This window comes from Mastigoproctus giganteus, chromosome 12, assembly GCF_048544385.1.
Source record: "Mastigoproctus giganteus isolate SK-2022 chromosome 12, ASM4854438v1, whole genome shotgun sequence".
NCBI classification, from domain to species: domain Eukaryota; kingdom Metazoa; phylum Arthropoda; class Arachnida; order Uropygi; family Thelyphonidae; genus Mastigoproctus; species Mastigoproctus giganteus.
The window spans coordinates 68,569,059-68,587,840 of NC_143586.1; the positions used below are offsets into that span (position 1 = coordinate 68,569,059).

General features: G+C 36.0%; 1 protein-coding gene across 5 annotated transcripts in view; it reads right to left on the reverse strand.

The window, feature by feature from the left end:
* pps (protein partner of snf) overlaps positions 1-18,782 on the reverse strand; it is a 656,065-nt gene that overhangs the window by 111,592 nt on the left and 525,691 nt on the right. For all 5 annotated transcript variants that reach the window (XM_090386465.1, XM_090386467.1, XM_090386466.1 and 2 more), the window contains 2 exons: positions 9,565-9,681; positions 6,266-6,388 (listed from right to left, as the gene is read on the reverse strand). In XM_090386465.1, coding sequence (XP_090242591.1) covers positions 6,266-6,388; positions 9,565-9,681 — 240 coding nt within the window. The remainder of the gene's footprint in view (positions 1-6,265; positions 6,389-9,564; positions 9,682-18,782) is intronic.

Consider the following 18,782-nt stretch of genomic DNA (forward strand, 5'->3'; position numbering starts at 1 on the left):
GGACGCTGTGCTTCAGTTCGAAGCCTTTTTGGTTGATTAATATTATCATGACAGGATTCTTGTCTTGAGCTTGAAGGCTCTAAGGATGGAAAATTGTTTGAGTCCATGATAGCTCCTTTTGGCCCTGGGGGTTTATCACGGGGAGGCAGGAGCAGTGCCACGAGGTGACCAAGCGGCTGAGTTAGTAAGTTAGTACTAATAGAAAAAAACAGAAAGGTGGTTTCCCTTTCTGGGCTTCTGCCTACTTCTTGTAGTGCGAGAGAGCTACTATGCTATAGAAATCAAGAAAACGGTTTATCAAACTAAAATAGAAACTGTTCGCTCAAATGTTCTCTGTAGAAAAACGCTTTGGAAAACGCACTAGAATCGCTTGGCCACGGAACGCTTGGCACCCGGGGCCAAAAAAGACCTGGGAGAAATTGTGCAGTCAAATATGAAATTCTCTGAGCAGTGCAAACATGCTGCTAGCACATCTCATGGGGTTTTGTCAATGATATACAGAAACTTTGCTAGCAGGGATAAGGAGGTGATTATCCCTTTGTTTAAGGCCATGGTTAGGCCACATCTTGAGTACTGTATACAGGTATGGAGGCTTCACTTTAGAAAGTGATGAAGATTTGCTGGAAGGTGCAGAGAAGGGTAACAAGTTTGGTGAAGGGAGCAAAAAAAGTGCTCATACCAAGAAATTCTTCAGTTCTGCAAATTGCAGCACCTTGAGACTAGGCACCTTCTGGGAGATCTGAAGAGGTGTTTAAGGTCTTGAATGGATTGAGTAAGCTAAATGTTAATGGCATTCTTCCTCTCACTGAGACTGTACACATGAGGGGATATAAATTTAAGTTGAGGAAGGATGGTTGCAGGATAGATGTGCAGGTTTGCCTTCAGTCAGCAGTTGGATGATTGTTGGAATAGGCTTCCATTTGAATAAATTCAAGGAACAACTAAACAAATTTTTGGAAGGTGTGGATGGGTGAGGTGTGTAATATTGGTTTTTTTTTTTTTTTTTCCCCTGATGCTTTATAAGCTTGCTTTCTTGCATCATTTGCTACTGTTACCTCTAGTACTACTACTACCACAATATACATGTAACTGGCAGACTGAGTTTCTAAACCCAAATTGTTGAAATAATTGAGTAGCCAGAACTGTACAGGAACTATTTAACATGAGTTGGAACTGTGTAATTCATATAATACTTCAGTTATAGCTCGGACACAGCATGGGTTTGTTAAGAGGAAGTCTTGTCTGACCAATTTGATTGGATACTATGATGCGGTCACAAAGCAACCGAAGGCAGGGAATAACTTTGATATCATATATTTGTATCTTAGAAAGGCTTTTGATACTGTTGCATATGGAAAACTGTTGTACAAATTGGGGCAGTGTGGCATTGGAAGCAAATTACTGCTATGGATAAAGGATGGTTGAGTAGTAGTAGTAGTAGTAGTAGTGGTGGTGGTATGTGATGCAAGAAAGCAAGCGTATGAGCTTTTGCAGCATCAGCCAAAAAAAAAAAAAAAATTAAAACAATCCCCTCTAAATATTTGTCCAGTTCCTCCTTAAATTTATTTAACCTATCAACTTCCACAATGACAGATGGAAGTTTGTTCCAGCAATTAACCAAACACTGGCAAAAGGCAAATTTTCACACATCTATTCTACATCTGTCCTTCCTTAATTTCAATTTATGCCCCTTAGGTTCGTAATCTGAACAAGTGAAAGGATCCCATCAGAATTCAGCATGCTCAAAGCATTCAAGGCCTTATACACCGCAATCAGATCACCTCGCAGGTGCCTAGTCTCCAGCTGCTGCAATTTGCAGAACTTAAGCCTCTCCTGGTAAGGGATCCCTTAATTCCCCTCACCAATCTTGTTGCCCTTCTTTGTTCATGCTCAAGCAAATCTACATCCCTCCTAAAATAAGGCCTCCAGACCTGCACGCAGTACTCAAGGCATGGCCTGACCATTGCCTTATACAGAGGGACAACACCTTTTCCCTGCTAACAAAATTCCTGTATATCATTGACAACACCCCATGACCTGCCCTGGTAGCCTGTCTGCATTGCTCAGAAAACTTCATATCTGACTGCACAATTACTCCCAGGTCTTTTTCATTTTCTACTTCTTTAAGTGTAGTACCACAGAGTTGGTACGTTTCTCTGAGGTTACTTCTACCCATATGCAGTACATTGCAGTTTTCAATGTTAAACTTCAGTTGTCACTTCTCAGCCCATCTGCCCAAATTTTCTAGATCCTGTTTTAGTAACACACTGCCATTACTGTCATTAACAACCCTGCCAACCTTTGTATCATCTGCAAACTTCGATACTAAGCCTGATATACCTTCATCAATATCATTGATAAATATACAAAACAACAGTGGACCCAACATCGAACCCTGTGGGACTCCACTAATAACATTAGTCCACAAAGAGCAGCACCCATTGATTACCATCCCTGTCTTCTCCCACACAACCATCCTTTTATTCATTGTACAAATTACCTTTAATACCATTCTGCTCCAATTCGTAAAGTAGTCTTCCATGTGCAACAGTGGGCGCCCCCGTAGCCAGGTGGGAAGGAGCAACAGTGCGTTGCACACGCTTCTTGATTAGACCGGGGTTCAAGCCCGTCACCACCAAATACGGAGGATGCGGAAAGGTCAGGGAATGACCACTGCATATCCCGGAGCAATATGGCCTTAGTTGCTAATGCTCCTAAAAAAAAAACACAATAACAATAATAACAACAATGTGCAACAGTGTCAAAAGCTTTCCTGAAATCCAAATATATGATATCAAAATTATTTTTTGCATCCAGTTCCTTTGTAACCACATCATAATAACAAATCAAATTTGTCAGACAAGACTTTCCCTTAACAATCCCATACCGTGTCTGAATTATTGCTGCAGTCTTGTCTAGATGATCCTGCAATGCATCTTTAACCAGTGACTCCATCATTTTACCTGGAATAGAAGTTAAACTAACTGGTCTGTAATTTCCCGTGTCACCCTTTGATTTCCCTTTGTTAATTGGGGGGACATTTGCACATCTCCAGTCCGTGGGGACCTTCCCTGAGTCCAAGGATGCGCTCATAATTATGGCTAAGGGTTTGCTTACTTCCTTTGCCACCTCCTTTAATATAACTGGATAGATCCCATCCACCCTAGATTCCTTTCTTATGTTTAACTTCAACAATTTCTCCCCCACTTTGTTCTCAGTTATTACAAAATCATTAAGCACCCTGTTACAATTTGATAACCTTGTGGCAACATCAAACCTTAATAACTCCTCATGTGTGATTGTAGATGCAAAATACTTATTCAGTTTGTTTGCTATCTGAGCAGGATCATCAACAGTCGAACCATCGATATCAAGTGGACCAATCAGATTCATCTCCTTCCTTTTAGAGTTTATATAAGAAATCCTTGCTGTTTTTCTTAGCATCCTTTGCCAAAGATTTCTTGTAATCTGCCTTTGCCTGCCTAACCTCTTTTGTGATTTGATTACAGACTAGCTTATATATATCATAGGCTTCTGTGTCGCCTGATAATTTATATGCATCCCATGCATTTTTCTTCTCTGCCACAAAAAAAATATCATGCCCCAGATTGGGAGAAGAGAGAGAGTGGTAATAAATAGAGACTGCTCTTTGTGGACTAATGTTATTAGTGGAGTCCCTCAGGGTTCAGTGTTGGGTCCATTGTTGTTTTCTGTATTTATAAATGATATTGACGATAGTATATCAGGCTTAATGTCCAAGTTTGCAGATGATACAATGGTTGGCAGGGTTGTTAATAACACTAATAACAGTATGCTGCTGAAACAGGATCTAGAAAAGTTGAGCAGATGGGCTGGGAGGTGGCAAATGAAGTTTAACATTGACAAATGAAAAGTACTACATATAGGAAGCAGTAACCCTAGAATAACGTATCAACTCTGTGGTACTACACTGACAGTGGTAGAGAATGAAAAGGACCTGGGGGTAACTGTGTAGGCAGATATGAATTTTACTGAACAGGGCAGACGGTCTGCAAGAGTAGCTCATGGTGTCTTGTCAATGATATACAGGAATTTTCCTAGCATGGATAAGGAGGTGATTATCCCCTTGTATAAGGCAATGGTCAGGCAACACCCAGAGTACTGTATACAGGTCTGGAGGCCTCATTTTAAGAAGGATGTAGAGCTGTTGGAACGAGTACAGAGAAGGGCAACACGATTAGTGAATGGAACAAAGGGTTGCTCTTACGAAAAAAGGCTTAAATTTTGCAGATTACAGTGTTTGGAGACTAGGCATCTGTGAGGTGATCTGATTCAGGTGTATAAAGCCCTGAATGGTTTGAGCATGCTCAATGCTGATGGGAATCTTCCTCTTGCTTAGAATAATCACCTGAGAGGGCACAAATTCAAATTGAGGAAAGACAGTTGTAGGATAGATGTGCAGAAGTTTGCCTTTAGCCAGACTTCCATCTTTTGTTGTGGAAGCTGATAGCCTAAATAAATTTAAGGCTGAGCTGGACAGGTACAGGGGTAAAATCGGAGATTTTTTTTTTTTGGCTGATGCTGCATAAGCTTGCTTTCTTGCATCGTGTGCCTATACTAATACTAATATAAGGTACATAGAGAGAAATTGTAGAGGTCATATAAATTGGATGAACTTAAGTGAAATAACCTTTTTTGAATAATTCAGTGATAAAGAAATGCCCATAACTGTGATTACTGTATAGTAGTGGTACATGAATTTGTAACTCTCCAGTAATTTTCTGAGTTAAATACATATATATATATATTTTTTTTTGTGTTTTAATTGTTGCATGTTCATTGCTTCAACCTATTGTTCACGAAACTGGAACAAACAACAAATCAAACGCCCTCTGTATTTTTTAATTTATGCAGGACACTAGCCTATAGCAGTGGTTTGTGCCTTCACAATCTTGTGATTGACTATGTTTGGGGTAGGTTTATATGAAGGGTATACTAGATGGGCACTTAAAGCCCCAGCATCAGCTGACATTGTAAACATTTCCAAAACAGTGAACTACATGTAGCATTTCTAACGTTGCATTGGATACCACCAGCAACTCACTTTTTCTAGTCACGGTTTCGAGATGGATGTTGTTGTTCAATTTGGATTTATTGTGCATTTATGTATATAGCTGATTGCAAGTAGAACGAGAAAACGATGATGGTAAATTCAACCAAAAATTTCGAACATGTTAAAAAAAAAGGAATTTTATATCATGTTTGAAACACATAGAAAGTTTCTCCGAGAAGTTTTTTTTTTTTTTTATTATTATTATTATTTTACAGAATGTCAACACAGAATTTTAATGAACTTCTAATGTTAATTAGTGAAAAAATCGCAAAATTTGATACTGTGATGCGGAAATCAATACAAACTACAGATTCACTGCAACAGACACTGGTGCTTATGGACACAACAGTGATTTGAAAATTTTTAAAAATGTACAATTTTGGGCAGTGAGCAAAGAATTTTCAATTATAGATTAACTTGAACAAGGCAACTTGCAGAATGCACATTTGGAATACTGAGCAATAAGTTGCACATTTTTCACTCTAGCTGTCCTGAATCTGAAATTCTGCTATCAATGTAATAAAAAACTGTTGCATATTGCAAAATTTTGTGAGGAGGGATGGATATGTTTTTGAAGACACATTAACTTGTGAAATGGAAGAGGGAATGGAAATGACAGCAGTTGGAGGGCAGTCTTTATGCATGTCAATAAGGGATCCTTTTTCTACATATTTCAACGGTGTCGACGCCCTTTCATGGCAAAATGCTAGAATATTTACAATAAAATTTATCCTATTTTTAAGATAAATATTAATATTTAGTAAAAAATTAAAATTCTGAAAAATAAGAAACTATTACAATGAATTTGAATTAAATGCATGTGGCAATCAAAAGATTTTTGCATCTTTTGATTGCCACATCTTTAATACTTTCCCTCGCATATAATAAATTCCATTAAAACCCCTTGTTAGTCCTCTGGGGTAATTCTTTAATGCCATGTTCTACAAGGCAAGCCTCCTTTCCACCGCACAAACAAATTTCTTGGTGTCAAACACTATCTTTTGCAAATAATAACAAACAAATGAATGAAGAATGCAGGCCAACCACCCCATGCAAAGGGAGAATTTCTCCACAGGCAATATAAATGACAAGTCATTGGCGGTTTCAATGCCTGCTGACGCCTGTTGAGAATTGAGTAGTAGGATATAAAAATCAAATAGTGATTAGGATTACCTCCATTAAATTCATATCTTCATCTTCAATTTCAACTTCTCCCTTGTGAGTTTTCTTAATTACATGTGATGTTGCAGCTTGCTGTTGCTGTTCAAATTGGTCCCTCTTGATTATGTCAAGGGCCTAAGAAAACAGATTATCACTAACACTATTAAATATATATAACTGGGAAAAAAAAAAAAAAAAAAACACTAATTGAACATTTTTAATACAGATGATATAAAAATCTTATGACATTGCAGGTGCATATATAATTAGATTTTTAAATCAAGTCCCATTTCTATTGTTGAAAAATTAATTGGTTATAATTTAAACAAAATTTTTCTATATTTAAATGTTCATCAAATTTGTACAATGTAAAATATATACTTCAGTGATTCATGAAAAAGTAAAATTAAAATTGCATAATATAACCACATGCACCACAGACAAGTATATGCAACATATACCATATAAATTTTCTATTGTGTGCAAGACATATATCATACACTGATCCGTGGTGTGTGTGTGTGTGTGTGTGTGTGTGTGCGTGTGTGTGTGTGTGCACGTGTGCGTGCGTGTGTGTGGTGCACACTAAAGTATTAAAATTTGCAAATCTTACCAGTAAAATGTGTTTGATAACTAATAGAAAATATTATAATAGGAACTATTGAATAAAACTTACATATTATAGCAAACAATTGGTGTAATTATTGCCAGAATAACGAAATATTCAGTAAAATACAAGCCTTTTCCATTCCTCCCAATTTAAATGTATTATCAGACAATGTATCTTATCTGAAAGTCTTTCTTTTTAGCAAATATTGAATAACACATGCTAAAATACCAGTTTAGTGCAATAACAATTATTCCCACTATGTAAATATATAATCATTATAATGAATTTGTAAAAAGAAAATCCTTGAAAAATATGACATACACTTTATGATCTTGTCTTTAGTATATCACAATGCTGCGATAATTTATTACTGAGCAGTTAATTGCCTGTTTGAGATTAATGGCTTTTTGATTTGTGTACTTCCTAAAGGTCTTCTGTGAGAAATTTTGGAAGCAAGAGGTTATTTTTTGCAGAGTTACATATTTCATGAAATGTGATGATATATGGGGTGAGGAGTGCCAGTATTATTAAAGTTATTTTTAAAGTTTTATGTGGTTGCACTTATTATGGCTTTTAAATTTGAAAATGTAAAAGAATTGTAGTTTGTAATATTTTGCTGAAAATAACAAGTATAAAACCACAATTTTTAAATTTTTCATTAAAAAAATTAAATTTAACAGTTAAGTTTCTTAACTGTTAAATTTTTAAAAATTGCATCTTTTCCGTTTCACTATATGAAGTTCTGAACAATTGCAACTGGGACATAACCATCAAGCATTGTGATATACCCCTTTCCACATCACTATTGCACTGCCATTTTAATGATTGTGGCCTGTTTGTTAAATTGCATGATTCCTTTCAACAAACTGTTTCTGGACATAAGATAAACTGCTAGATGTGTTCTTGTTGTCAGGCTATTTTTATAGCCCAACAACAAGATCTAGATTAAATGTACTTACTAAATCTAGATTTAGTAAGTACATTAATAAATTTAATAAAGAAATTAATAATAAAATTTTTGCTACTGATAAATGTAAATTAAATAACTATTAAAAGAAATCTGACACAAAGACAAATTCATTAATAGACAAATTCATTAAAAAAATTAAATTTAACAGTTAAGTTTCTTAACTGTTAAATTTTTAAAAATTGCATCTTTTCCGTTTCACTATATGAAGTTCTGAACAATTGCAACTGGGACATAACCATCAAGCATTGTGATATACCCCTTTCCACATCACTATTGCACTGCCATTTTAATGATTGTGGCCTGTTTGTTAAATTGCATGATTCCTTTCAACAAACTGTTTCTGGACATAAGATAAACTGCTAGATGTGTTCTTGTTGTCAGGCTATTTTTATAGCCCAACAACAAGATCTAGATTAAATGTACTTACTAAATCTAGATTTAGTAAGTACATTAATAAATTTAATAAAGAAATTAATAATAAAATTTTTGCTACTGATAAATGTAAATTAAATAACTATTAAAAGAAATCTGACACAAAGACGTAATCTGTCAAAATACAAGATGTATTTCTTCAACTATGTAACAGTAATCCAACTTTCACTCCCTCCCCCTCAACATAATGAAAGAGCTTCATATGGAGAACAATTTAAATGAAAAATACATAATATTTTTTCCATTGATAGGGAATGAAATGAAAGAATTTTTTTTTTTTTTGATTCAAGAGTTGGTGTCTAACACCTGGAGAAACAATACACACAGAAAATCAATTAATCCTGAAGTAAGCAGCATGGTCCAATATTTTTCAAGGACAAACAATTGGAATTAATTTAAAACATTTTATAAACTCTAGACAACTATAAAAGGGCACAAACAAATCACAGAAAACATGAAAATTCTGTTAAAATGAAAAATCAATTAATCCTGAAGTAAGCAGCATGGTCCAATATTTTTCAAGGACAAACAATTGGAATTAATTTAAAACATTTTATAAACTCTAGACAACTATAAAAGGGCACAAACAAATCACAGAAAACATGAAAATTCTGTTAACATTAAAAATGAATCCACAACTACAGCATATAACAAGCTCATAATCTTCTACACTTATACCACCAGTTATATACTTCATCATATCACTGTTATATAAATACATATCATATCAATATTGGCATTCGCCATCACTTGTGTGCATTGCTGTAACAAGTTGTATGCTCTACTAATTATGAGCAACATCACACCCACTTCATGGTAGCCATGAGCACATATTAATAAATTTGGCAGCTTCGTACTTCAAAAACAATGCTGTGCTTACAAGAATTACAAAAGAACAGACACTTAACTGAAATCCAGAAGAAAAGTAAGCATTCCGTAGAACTGTAAAAGATGCAATTTCAGATAAATCTTCCAGGAAAACTGAAGAATTTGTCAAATAAAAATGTGCCAAATAAACTTTTTTTAGGTTTCTTTAAATTGGTGCATGAACCAATTTTATTTATCTTATTTATTTTTATTGTTATTATACTTTTTTAAATTTAGAAATTAAGTTGTGTAGATAATTTATGCTCACTGTGTTTGCTGAATATCATATACACTTATTGGAAATCTGATCATGCGACTGACTTTATCATACTTTGTAGCAATATTTTTTATAATTAACTCAGTCCTTATCAATAAAATTCTAAAATGTTTGAACCTCCTATTAACTGTATATTCACTTAAAAATACACTTACATGCTTATTTTCTCTCTCTCTCCATTTTGCTAATTCTGATGAAGCCAATTCCTCGGGTGTCATCTTCACCAATCGATTAGGTAGAATTTTACCAGCAAGAATCTTTCTAAATAAACCCTGAAGGGAGACAGAGGTGGGCAAAACACATGAAAATGCAAATGTGAATGATAATAAAATATACTAAGGGCACTCTGATATACATAAATTAATAATCTTTCATTCATTCCTATTGGTATTGTAGATATATTCTTTATTTATTTCATATCTATCTAATTTTGTTCTTTTCTTTGCAATGCAGGCTCCTTCACATTGAAGCTGGGTTTCACCCTAATAATACAAATGTGTCTTTCTGTAAAACCACTGTACTTGTAGCCACGAGTGATCAACTTGCTTTTGTGTGTGTGTGTGTGTGTGTGTGTGTGTGTCTTCCACATGTTTATTGCAATAATATGACAATCTTTCAATCTCTCTCACTCTCTAAAACAACCATGCAAGTTATCTTATCACTATTTTATGCAAAGCAAAATTATGAGAAAAAAATGGGCTATTTTAAATGACTTTTTAATTTCAAAAATTTCTTGTGAAAATTCAATAAAGTACACTGAAATTCAAATTTAGATAGCCAAATTCAGAGTTCTTTAAAGTTTGACAATTTTCTTCCATGGGGGGAAAAAAATCTAAATACTCTGATAGTATCTTAAACTGAGGTGCTTTGTATTCTTGTACTACACACAACAAAATCCGGCACTTCCATAGCTAGGTGGGCAGGAGCAGCAGTGCGTAGCACATGCTTCTTGATTAGACCGGGGTTCGAGCCTGTGCTCACCAAATACAGAGGATGCGGAAAGGTCAGGGAATGAACACAGCATGTCCCCAGAGCAATATGGCCTTAGTTGCTAATGCTCCTAAAATCCAAATAACAAACAAATAAAATACTTATTAAATGATCAAGAATTTTTTAAGTTCAAAAAGGAGCAATCAAGTGTGAACTCCACTAGTGTGTGATACTCTTCATTTATAGATATTGAGTGCATCTGCAAGGGAAATGTACAGAGAAAAACACCTGTTAATAATGCATTAAAAATTTAGAATCTTTGATTCTTTTGCTCACAGCACAAAAAAAATCTATATATTTTGCTAGTTGTGACTAAAACAACCCTTAAACATCTGTACATGTATGCTAACCATAGAGAGCAGATGCTGTATTCTGTGTTTTGCAGTCATTTGAATCAACTTTAGTGGATCTTTATTGCATATTTTTTTTAAAGTTGCAAACAGTAAAAAAAAAAAAAAAAAAAAGCAGCAAAAAAAAAAAAAAAAAAAAAGCTGATTGTTGTTGTTATTTGGTTTTTAGGAGCATTAGCAACTAAGGCCATATTGCTCCGGGAATATGCTGTGGTCATTCCCTGACCTTTCCGCATCCTCTGTATTTGGTGGTGATGGACTCGAACCCCAGACTAATCAAGAAATGTGTGCTACACACTGCTGCTCCTTCCCACCTGGCTACGGAGGCGCCCGAGAAAGCTGAGTGCAAATTAACTTTTATAGTTCAACAATATATGGTACAGATGTGGTTGATCAGATGACAAGGAAATACTCCATCAAAGGAAGTGCTCAAACATGGCAATTATAAAATTATAAGTTTTCTACAATGTACTAAATTTAACTGCATCAAACATACAGATTCTTTTTTGCTAAATTAAATACTCAACAATTTCTCAAAAAAAAAAAAAAAAAAAAAAATATATATATATATATATATATTTACAAATCACTGAAAATGTGCCACAATAAAATGATGACAAAGCCAAATGCAAAACCAAAACCATCGATATTTGAAATAAACATCAAAGACAGAAGAGTATTCTGCGGTAAAAGCTTCAAGCTACGTGGGAGTTTACTGACGTATGTGTTGGTAAACTCCCATGCAGCTTGAGGCCTTTGCCCTAGAATGCCCTTAGTCTAAATTACTGCACACCATCAGGCATCTCTCATATTGTGGAGTTCTACTTCATAACTGAGTTGTCACAATTGCAACACCAGGGTACCCACTGAAGAGAGACAAAAAAAAAGCCTTGAAACAGTGTCGTTTAGCTGGCGGTATCTACCAAGAATAAGTAACAACAGTCTTTTCTCCTGGAGAAGAGTTACTTATTCAAGGTAGTGCAATATCAAGGAGGCAACTCGTTGTGAAGGTCTTCAGAATATGAGATATAATTCAAATGATGCCATTTACTTTTGGGTAGTTTGCTATGTTTAAAAATGATGTGATTGCACTAACCTGTATGTCAAAGATGTTTATTAGTGTGTAACAAATGTACTGGAGATTATGTTGTTACTTGTATAAATTAATTTGCCTAAATTAAGTTTATTTCTTTCTTTCTGACTACCATATGTAGTCCAAAGTATTTTATTAATGTTGTACTTCCATATAAAAAAAGTTTGCATGTTTGTCCTTTGAAGCCTAGGTGAAAAGATTTTTCCATTACCAACTGTTGAGCAACCAACACAGAATAAGACATGATAAAAGTATGGGCTTTGAAGATTGAGCCCAACAACTCTGAATGTCTGTCCCTGTCTGAATATCATCTTGCATACAGGATTAAAGATATCCTTGTCCCTACTCTAAAAGGTCCTACACCTCTTACTTAGACAAAAATTTAACAAGAAAATGGAGATGCTTAAATTGAAATGGCAGCTCAGATGAGATGAACTGGAATGAATGAAATAAATAGATTCTGACCTACTTCGTGACCTACTGCAATAAGAGGCTGAGAGTCTAGACCTGGACTTCAGTTCACGGGGTAGTACATAGCTATATAAGAGAATTAAAATATTCTTTTGTGTAGCTGGCTGCCTCATTAGCATTTGTTTGCATTCTCAACAGACACGTAATTTTGCCAAATGTTACTGCTTGTTTGTTTGTTATTTGGTTTTTAGGAGCATTAGCAACTAAGGCCATATTGCTCCGGGATATGCGGTGGTCATTCCCTGACCTTTCCGCATCCTCCGTATTTGGTGGTGACGGGCTCGAACCCGCTAAGTGTTACTGCAATGGTGGACAATATTTTATAGTCTGATATTTAAAAAGCAAAATTCAGAAGGCCATCTGTTAGTTGGTTGTTTGGAGTTTTATGGAATATGGACAGCTGAAGCCTCTGTGCACTGATCAATTCATAAAGTTCTTTGTTTGTGGTGCAAAGTATCAATAGATTTGGTCTTGCAGGCAGTTCTCGTTTAACAAATTCTCACTATAACAAATTCTTTTTCCTGGCATCTTTCTCTCTATATTAAGAATAGGTAATAAAAATTCTGTTTTGGAAAGTAAAAGGAAAGTGATTGCTTTAGGCATAAAGAAAAGGTAACAGAAAGGTACAAAAATTGGGTTTGCAACATGGAGACAGTCAGCATGCTGAGCTTGGCTTGGAATTTGGCTGAAAAGATTTTTAAGGAAAAGGATAAAATTGTTAAGGAAATTCAGAATGTTACTATCATTGATGGTGATGAGAAAAAAAAAATTGCAATTCAAATATTAGTATTAATATTTGAATTGCAATTCATGAAGTTCACCTATGGGCAGTGGGTGAACTTCATGGGATGAAATCTTCTGTTATTCCCTGAGATTTTATATTTGTGCACCCTGATTCTTGTCTCATCTAGGAAGGAAAACTAGCCTTCTTCATTTACTTTACTCAACCCCTTCACCACCTTATAAACCTCAATCAGATCTCCTCTTAGATGTTGTAGTTTTGAAACTTTGCAGCCCACACCTCTTAAGCAGTTCTTCATATGTGTACAGACTCCACTAATCTGGTCACCCTTCTTTGAACCCACTGCAGAAGTTATACTTCTTTTTTTAGGCGCAGTCTTCACACCTGAATACAATATTCCAAATGCAGTCTAATCATCATATTGCACAAAGGATTAAAAACATTCTTGTCCCTACTGGAAAAGGTAATACAATTTGTATAAATCATTGTCAGGATACTATGTGCCTTCCCATCTGTTTGCACTCCATGGAAAATTTTATATCAGACTGAATTGTAAGACCTAATTTTTTTTTTTTTTTTTTGTCTTGGACCCATTTAGCTCCTTTCCACTTAGATTATACATGACCACAGGATTTATTTCTGTTTCCCAACAGCATAACTTTACATTTAGAAGCATTAAACTTAAATTGCCATTTTTTGAACCATGTATGCAACTGACTTGTGTCTTTTTGAAGCATCATGGTGTAGCATGAACCTACCATTCCCATCTTCAAATCATCAGTAAACTTTTATAGCTTCCCTTGGATACCCCAGTCAATATCATTTATGAAAATTAAAAATATAAGGGGATACAAAACTGAACACATTGAGGAATCCCACTTGCTACACTAGTCTGCTTTAAAGTTTGACTATTTATGACAATATTCTCTCTGATATCTCTTAGCCAGCTCAAGATCCAGCATAAGATCTTTTCAGTAATATCAACTTCTTTTAGTTCATATAGCAATCCTCCATGAGGGAGGGAGTCAAAAGTTTTATAATTTCAAAATTGTCCCCCCCCACCCCAAACCCCTTCATCACCACCTTATAAGCCTCAATCAATATCCCACCATTTAATGACTGTATCACAGTACTTATCAAGCTGGTCAGGTATGGCTTCTTAATGCACCCGTGCTGAGATCTATTCAAGGTACCATTTTAACTGAGATGAACCTGAATCACATCTTTAACTACAGACTCCGTGATCTTCCCTGTCACAGAACTCACTCACTGGCCTATATTTAAACTCTTGTTTAGTGTGGGTTTAGTGGGTGGGGAGATATTAGTACTTCTCCAGTCTAAGGGGATCTTCCCAGAAGTTTCATAAATTCACAAGCAGATTTTTAATTAAAACTGAATATATATACTATCTTCCCCTAGAGCCTTGTCCTCCTTTAACCTCAGTAGCTTTTCTAACAAATACTTATCTGAGATCATTATATAACTTATTTTTCAGTAATTTAAATCTTTCAACTTTCCTAAAAGATGTAAGCCTGCTATCAATTGTAAATATCATTTAGAAGTATCAACTTATCCTGCTATGTTAGCTGGGCTTTTTATAGACTTTCAACTGCAACCAGTTAAGGGGCCTATTTGAGTTTGTTACATTCACAAGCAGTTTAATACTACATTCACAATCAGCCTTTTTAATTATAACTGAATCTGTACCATCTTACCCTGGAGACTTGCTCTTTTTTAACCTCAGTGCCCTTTATAACAAATACTTATCTGAGATCATTACATCACTCATTTCACAGAAATCTAACTCTTTAACATTCACCAAAGATTCAAGCTTGCGTTTGACAGTAAATATTATTGAGATGTATCAACTCATCTGCCATTTTTACTGGGATTTGTATGGACTCACTACTGCAACCGGCTTATTTGAGTAACTCATTTCTATTTTATATTCATGTATGAGAAGAATTCATTATTCCTATTCATATTTTCTTTGCTAGTGCTTTCTCATAATCCACTTTCACCGATCTTACCCCATCAGTAGCTTTGTAATACATTCTCTTATAATGATCGTACAAATCAGAGTAACATGATTGTCTGTAACTGCCCTATGCTTGTTTCTTTTGTTCAATTAATAATGCTTGTACAAATCAGAATCCTATGATTGTCTGTAACTGACCCATGCTCATTTAAACTCTTAATCTCACCTATCATCCATCTTGGCAACTTAGATTTATGGAATTTGAGAATTGGTATTAATAAATTTTTGGCTTCAAGGATAAACCCCAGAAATATTTTCCATAGTTTAATCTCCCCCCCCAATTTAATTGACTCAAACAAATGTCCAATTCCCTTATACTCTCCTCTCTTTAAATTGAAATTCTTACCCTTTACCTCTGACCATATAGGTTCCTTCAGATACAACCCATTTTATGGTATGAAGGGTTTCCAAAAAGTAAGCTAACACATTTTTTCTCTCAATGATGTTTATTAATATGAAGTTGAAATTACACACCAAGAAATAAGTGAACATGCACTACTCCTCCACAAAGTCTCCAGTTTTATTGATGCACTTGTCCCAACGATGGATCAGTTTATCAATACCAGTAATGAAGAAGTCCATGCCAACACGCAGTAACCAATATCCCACCATCTGATTAACTTCCTCATCCGTGGCGAAAGGCTTTCCTGAAAGGTGTTTTTTCAGAGGGGCTGAACAAATGGAAGTCTGAAGGCACCAAGTCTGGATTGTAAGGGGGATGTGACATAGTTTCCCAACGATTATGGTGCAACCACTCACAAGTGGCGAGGGCAGTGTGTGGAGTTGAATTGTCGTGCAACAAAATCACACAGCTTGTCAGGACAGCTTGTCAGGAGTCCTGGTCATTTGCATCGAATGTTGGCTTTCAGTTTTTCCAACATTGCACAGTAAAGCTGTGCATTGATTGTTCCTCCCTTTGGCAAGAAATCCACCAACAGAATGCCTTGGCGATCCCAGAACACTATGGCCATGACTTTTCAGACACAGGGAACAGTTTTGAATTTTTTTCACACAGGAGATTGTGGATGTTTCCAGGTCATGGAGTCATGTTTGCTCTCCGGGGTAAAGTGATGAACTCACGTTTTGTCTGCTGTGACTATGTGAGCAAGAAAATCCTCTCCATTGATGTATTGCAATGGGTTCTCCAGACACATACCTATGCATTTTACTTTGTCCTCCTCTGACAATTGTCAGGGCACCCAGCGGCAGCACATTTCAAAAGTCAAGGACTCATGAACAATTTTGCGAAGAGTTGACTTACTCACGTTCACTATTTGTGCAATTTCACTTACTTGTTTTCAAGAATGATGCCCTTAATGTGCAAAATGTTGTCTTCTGTCTTGCTCGATGAAGGCCTGCCCAACTGATGTCAATCTTCAATGTCAACACACCTGCTTCTTTGTCATAACCTTTTCACCATACACAGCAACCAGTTCATGATGAATGTCACTTGGTGAAGATCCCTTTGCTTGCTTGTTTGTTGTTGTTTGTTATTTGGTTTTTAGGAGCATTAGCAACTAAGGCCATATTGCTCCGGGATATGCGGTGGTCATTCCCTGACCTTTCCGCATCCTCTGTATTTGGGATCACAGGCTTGAATCCCGGTCTAATCAAGAAGCATGTGCTATGCACTGCTGCTTCTGCCCACCTGGCTACGGAGGCGCCCCTTTGCTTGCAAAAAGCGAATAACTTCACGAACACCAGTTTTGGACCACACTTGCATGATAACCACCATTTTGCAATTGGAATCTGCTATGAGGCGACAGTACCAAAACACTGCACTGGCGGTCTTTTTGAACATTATTAATGGGTCTATCTGTCCACTGCATTTTCATCTCATTCACTTTCACCATTATTAAGAAAATAAAATGTGTTACCTTATGTTTCGGAAACCCCTTGTATTTTGATCACTACCTGCTATTGGTTCTCCACTGTCAAGTTTATGATACAGGTTCCTTAGTGAGAACTAGATCTAGGATGTTAGAGCCCCTTGTATTCTCTCAGATATATTGGGATAAATAAGCATCCTGTACATTCAAAAATCATTACCATATAATGTATTTCCAGTCAAAGTATCTCATTCTATAAAAGGCAGGCTGAAGTCACCCATAATTGTACTTACCAGCTCATTCAATCTGACTGAGGAGATTTTTGGCATACTCCTAAATTCCTCCTTAAATTTATTCAACCTATCAACTTCCACAACAACAGATGGAAGTTTGTTCCAGCAATTAACCACCCGCTGGCTAAAGGCAAATTTCCGCACACCTATTCTACACCTGTCCTTTCTTAATTTGAATTTATGCCCCCTTAGGTTCGTAATCTGAACCTAAGGGGGCATAAATTTGGTCTCTAACATACCCTAAATATCAACTTCCCTTTACAAGTCATCTGACACTACACTGGCTCAACATCCACATTATCTTGATCTGACTTGAAGAATATTCTTGCCACCTATAGGCAGTCCTTGATAGATGCATCACCTGTGCTCTACCTCTCCAAAACACACAATATACACCAAAATGAAATTTATCTTGTATCTCTGAGTGGCACAACGTCTCAACAAGTCCAAATACATCAGCATCAGTTGGCTTAATCAAAAGCTCAAATTAATTTAATGTGTTTATAATACTCCTTGCAATACTGTATTGACTAATTAAGTTTCCTTTATTGCTTTTGAAAATCTTAATGCACCCAATTAATTAAAAGTGCTTTCCAAGTGGTTTAGATTACTGGTGGAGTTCACTTCTATTACAATTTTCCTTTCAGTGTTTAGAGTAATTGATGGTTGCACAGAAGCATGCTCAGAGAGGATGCAAGTGTAATTTTATCCAATACTATTCATCTGAGAGTCAAACATATGATGATTTTCCTAACCCCTCCAAATCAGCAGTTTCCCTGAACACTTAATGCTTCCTCAATGGCATTAGCAAAAACCCCAGCACCTCCTCTATCCAAGTGTATAACATCTTTACAAAATAAATTCCATGTACTAAATAAGGCCAGCCATACTGAGTAAAATTTCCACCCAAATAAGCCTAATAATTTTCTGGTGTGGTTTCTTATCAAATTGTATATAGTACAATTGGAGCAGAATGGTATTAAGGGTAAGTTGCTACAATGGATAAAAGGATGGTTAAGTGCGAGAAGACAGAGGGTGGTAATCAATGGGTGCTGCTCTTCTTGGACTAATGCTATTAGTGGAGTCCCACAGGGTTCGGTGTTGGGTCCACTGTTGTTTTGTATATTTATCAATGATATTGATGAAGGTATATCAGGCTTAATGTCGAAGTTTGCAGATGATACAAAGGTTGCAGGGTTGTTAATGACAGTAATGGCAATGTGCTACTGCAACAGGATCTAGATAATTTGGGTAGATGGGCTAAGAAGTGGCAACTGAAGTTTAACCTTGACAAATGCAAAGTACTACATATGGGTACAAGTAACCCCAGAGAAACGTACCAACTCTGTGGTACTACACTTAAGGTGGTAGAAAATGAAAAAGACCTGGGAGTAATTGTGCAGGCAGATATTAAGTTTTCTGAGCAATGCAGACAGGCTGCCAGGGCAGGTCATTTGTCAATGATATATAGGAATTTTGCTAGCAGGGAAAAGGAGGTGATTATCCCTCTGTATAAGGCAATGGTCAGGCCACGCCTTGAGTACTGCGTACAAGTCCGGAGGCCTCA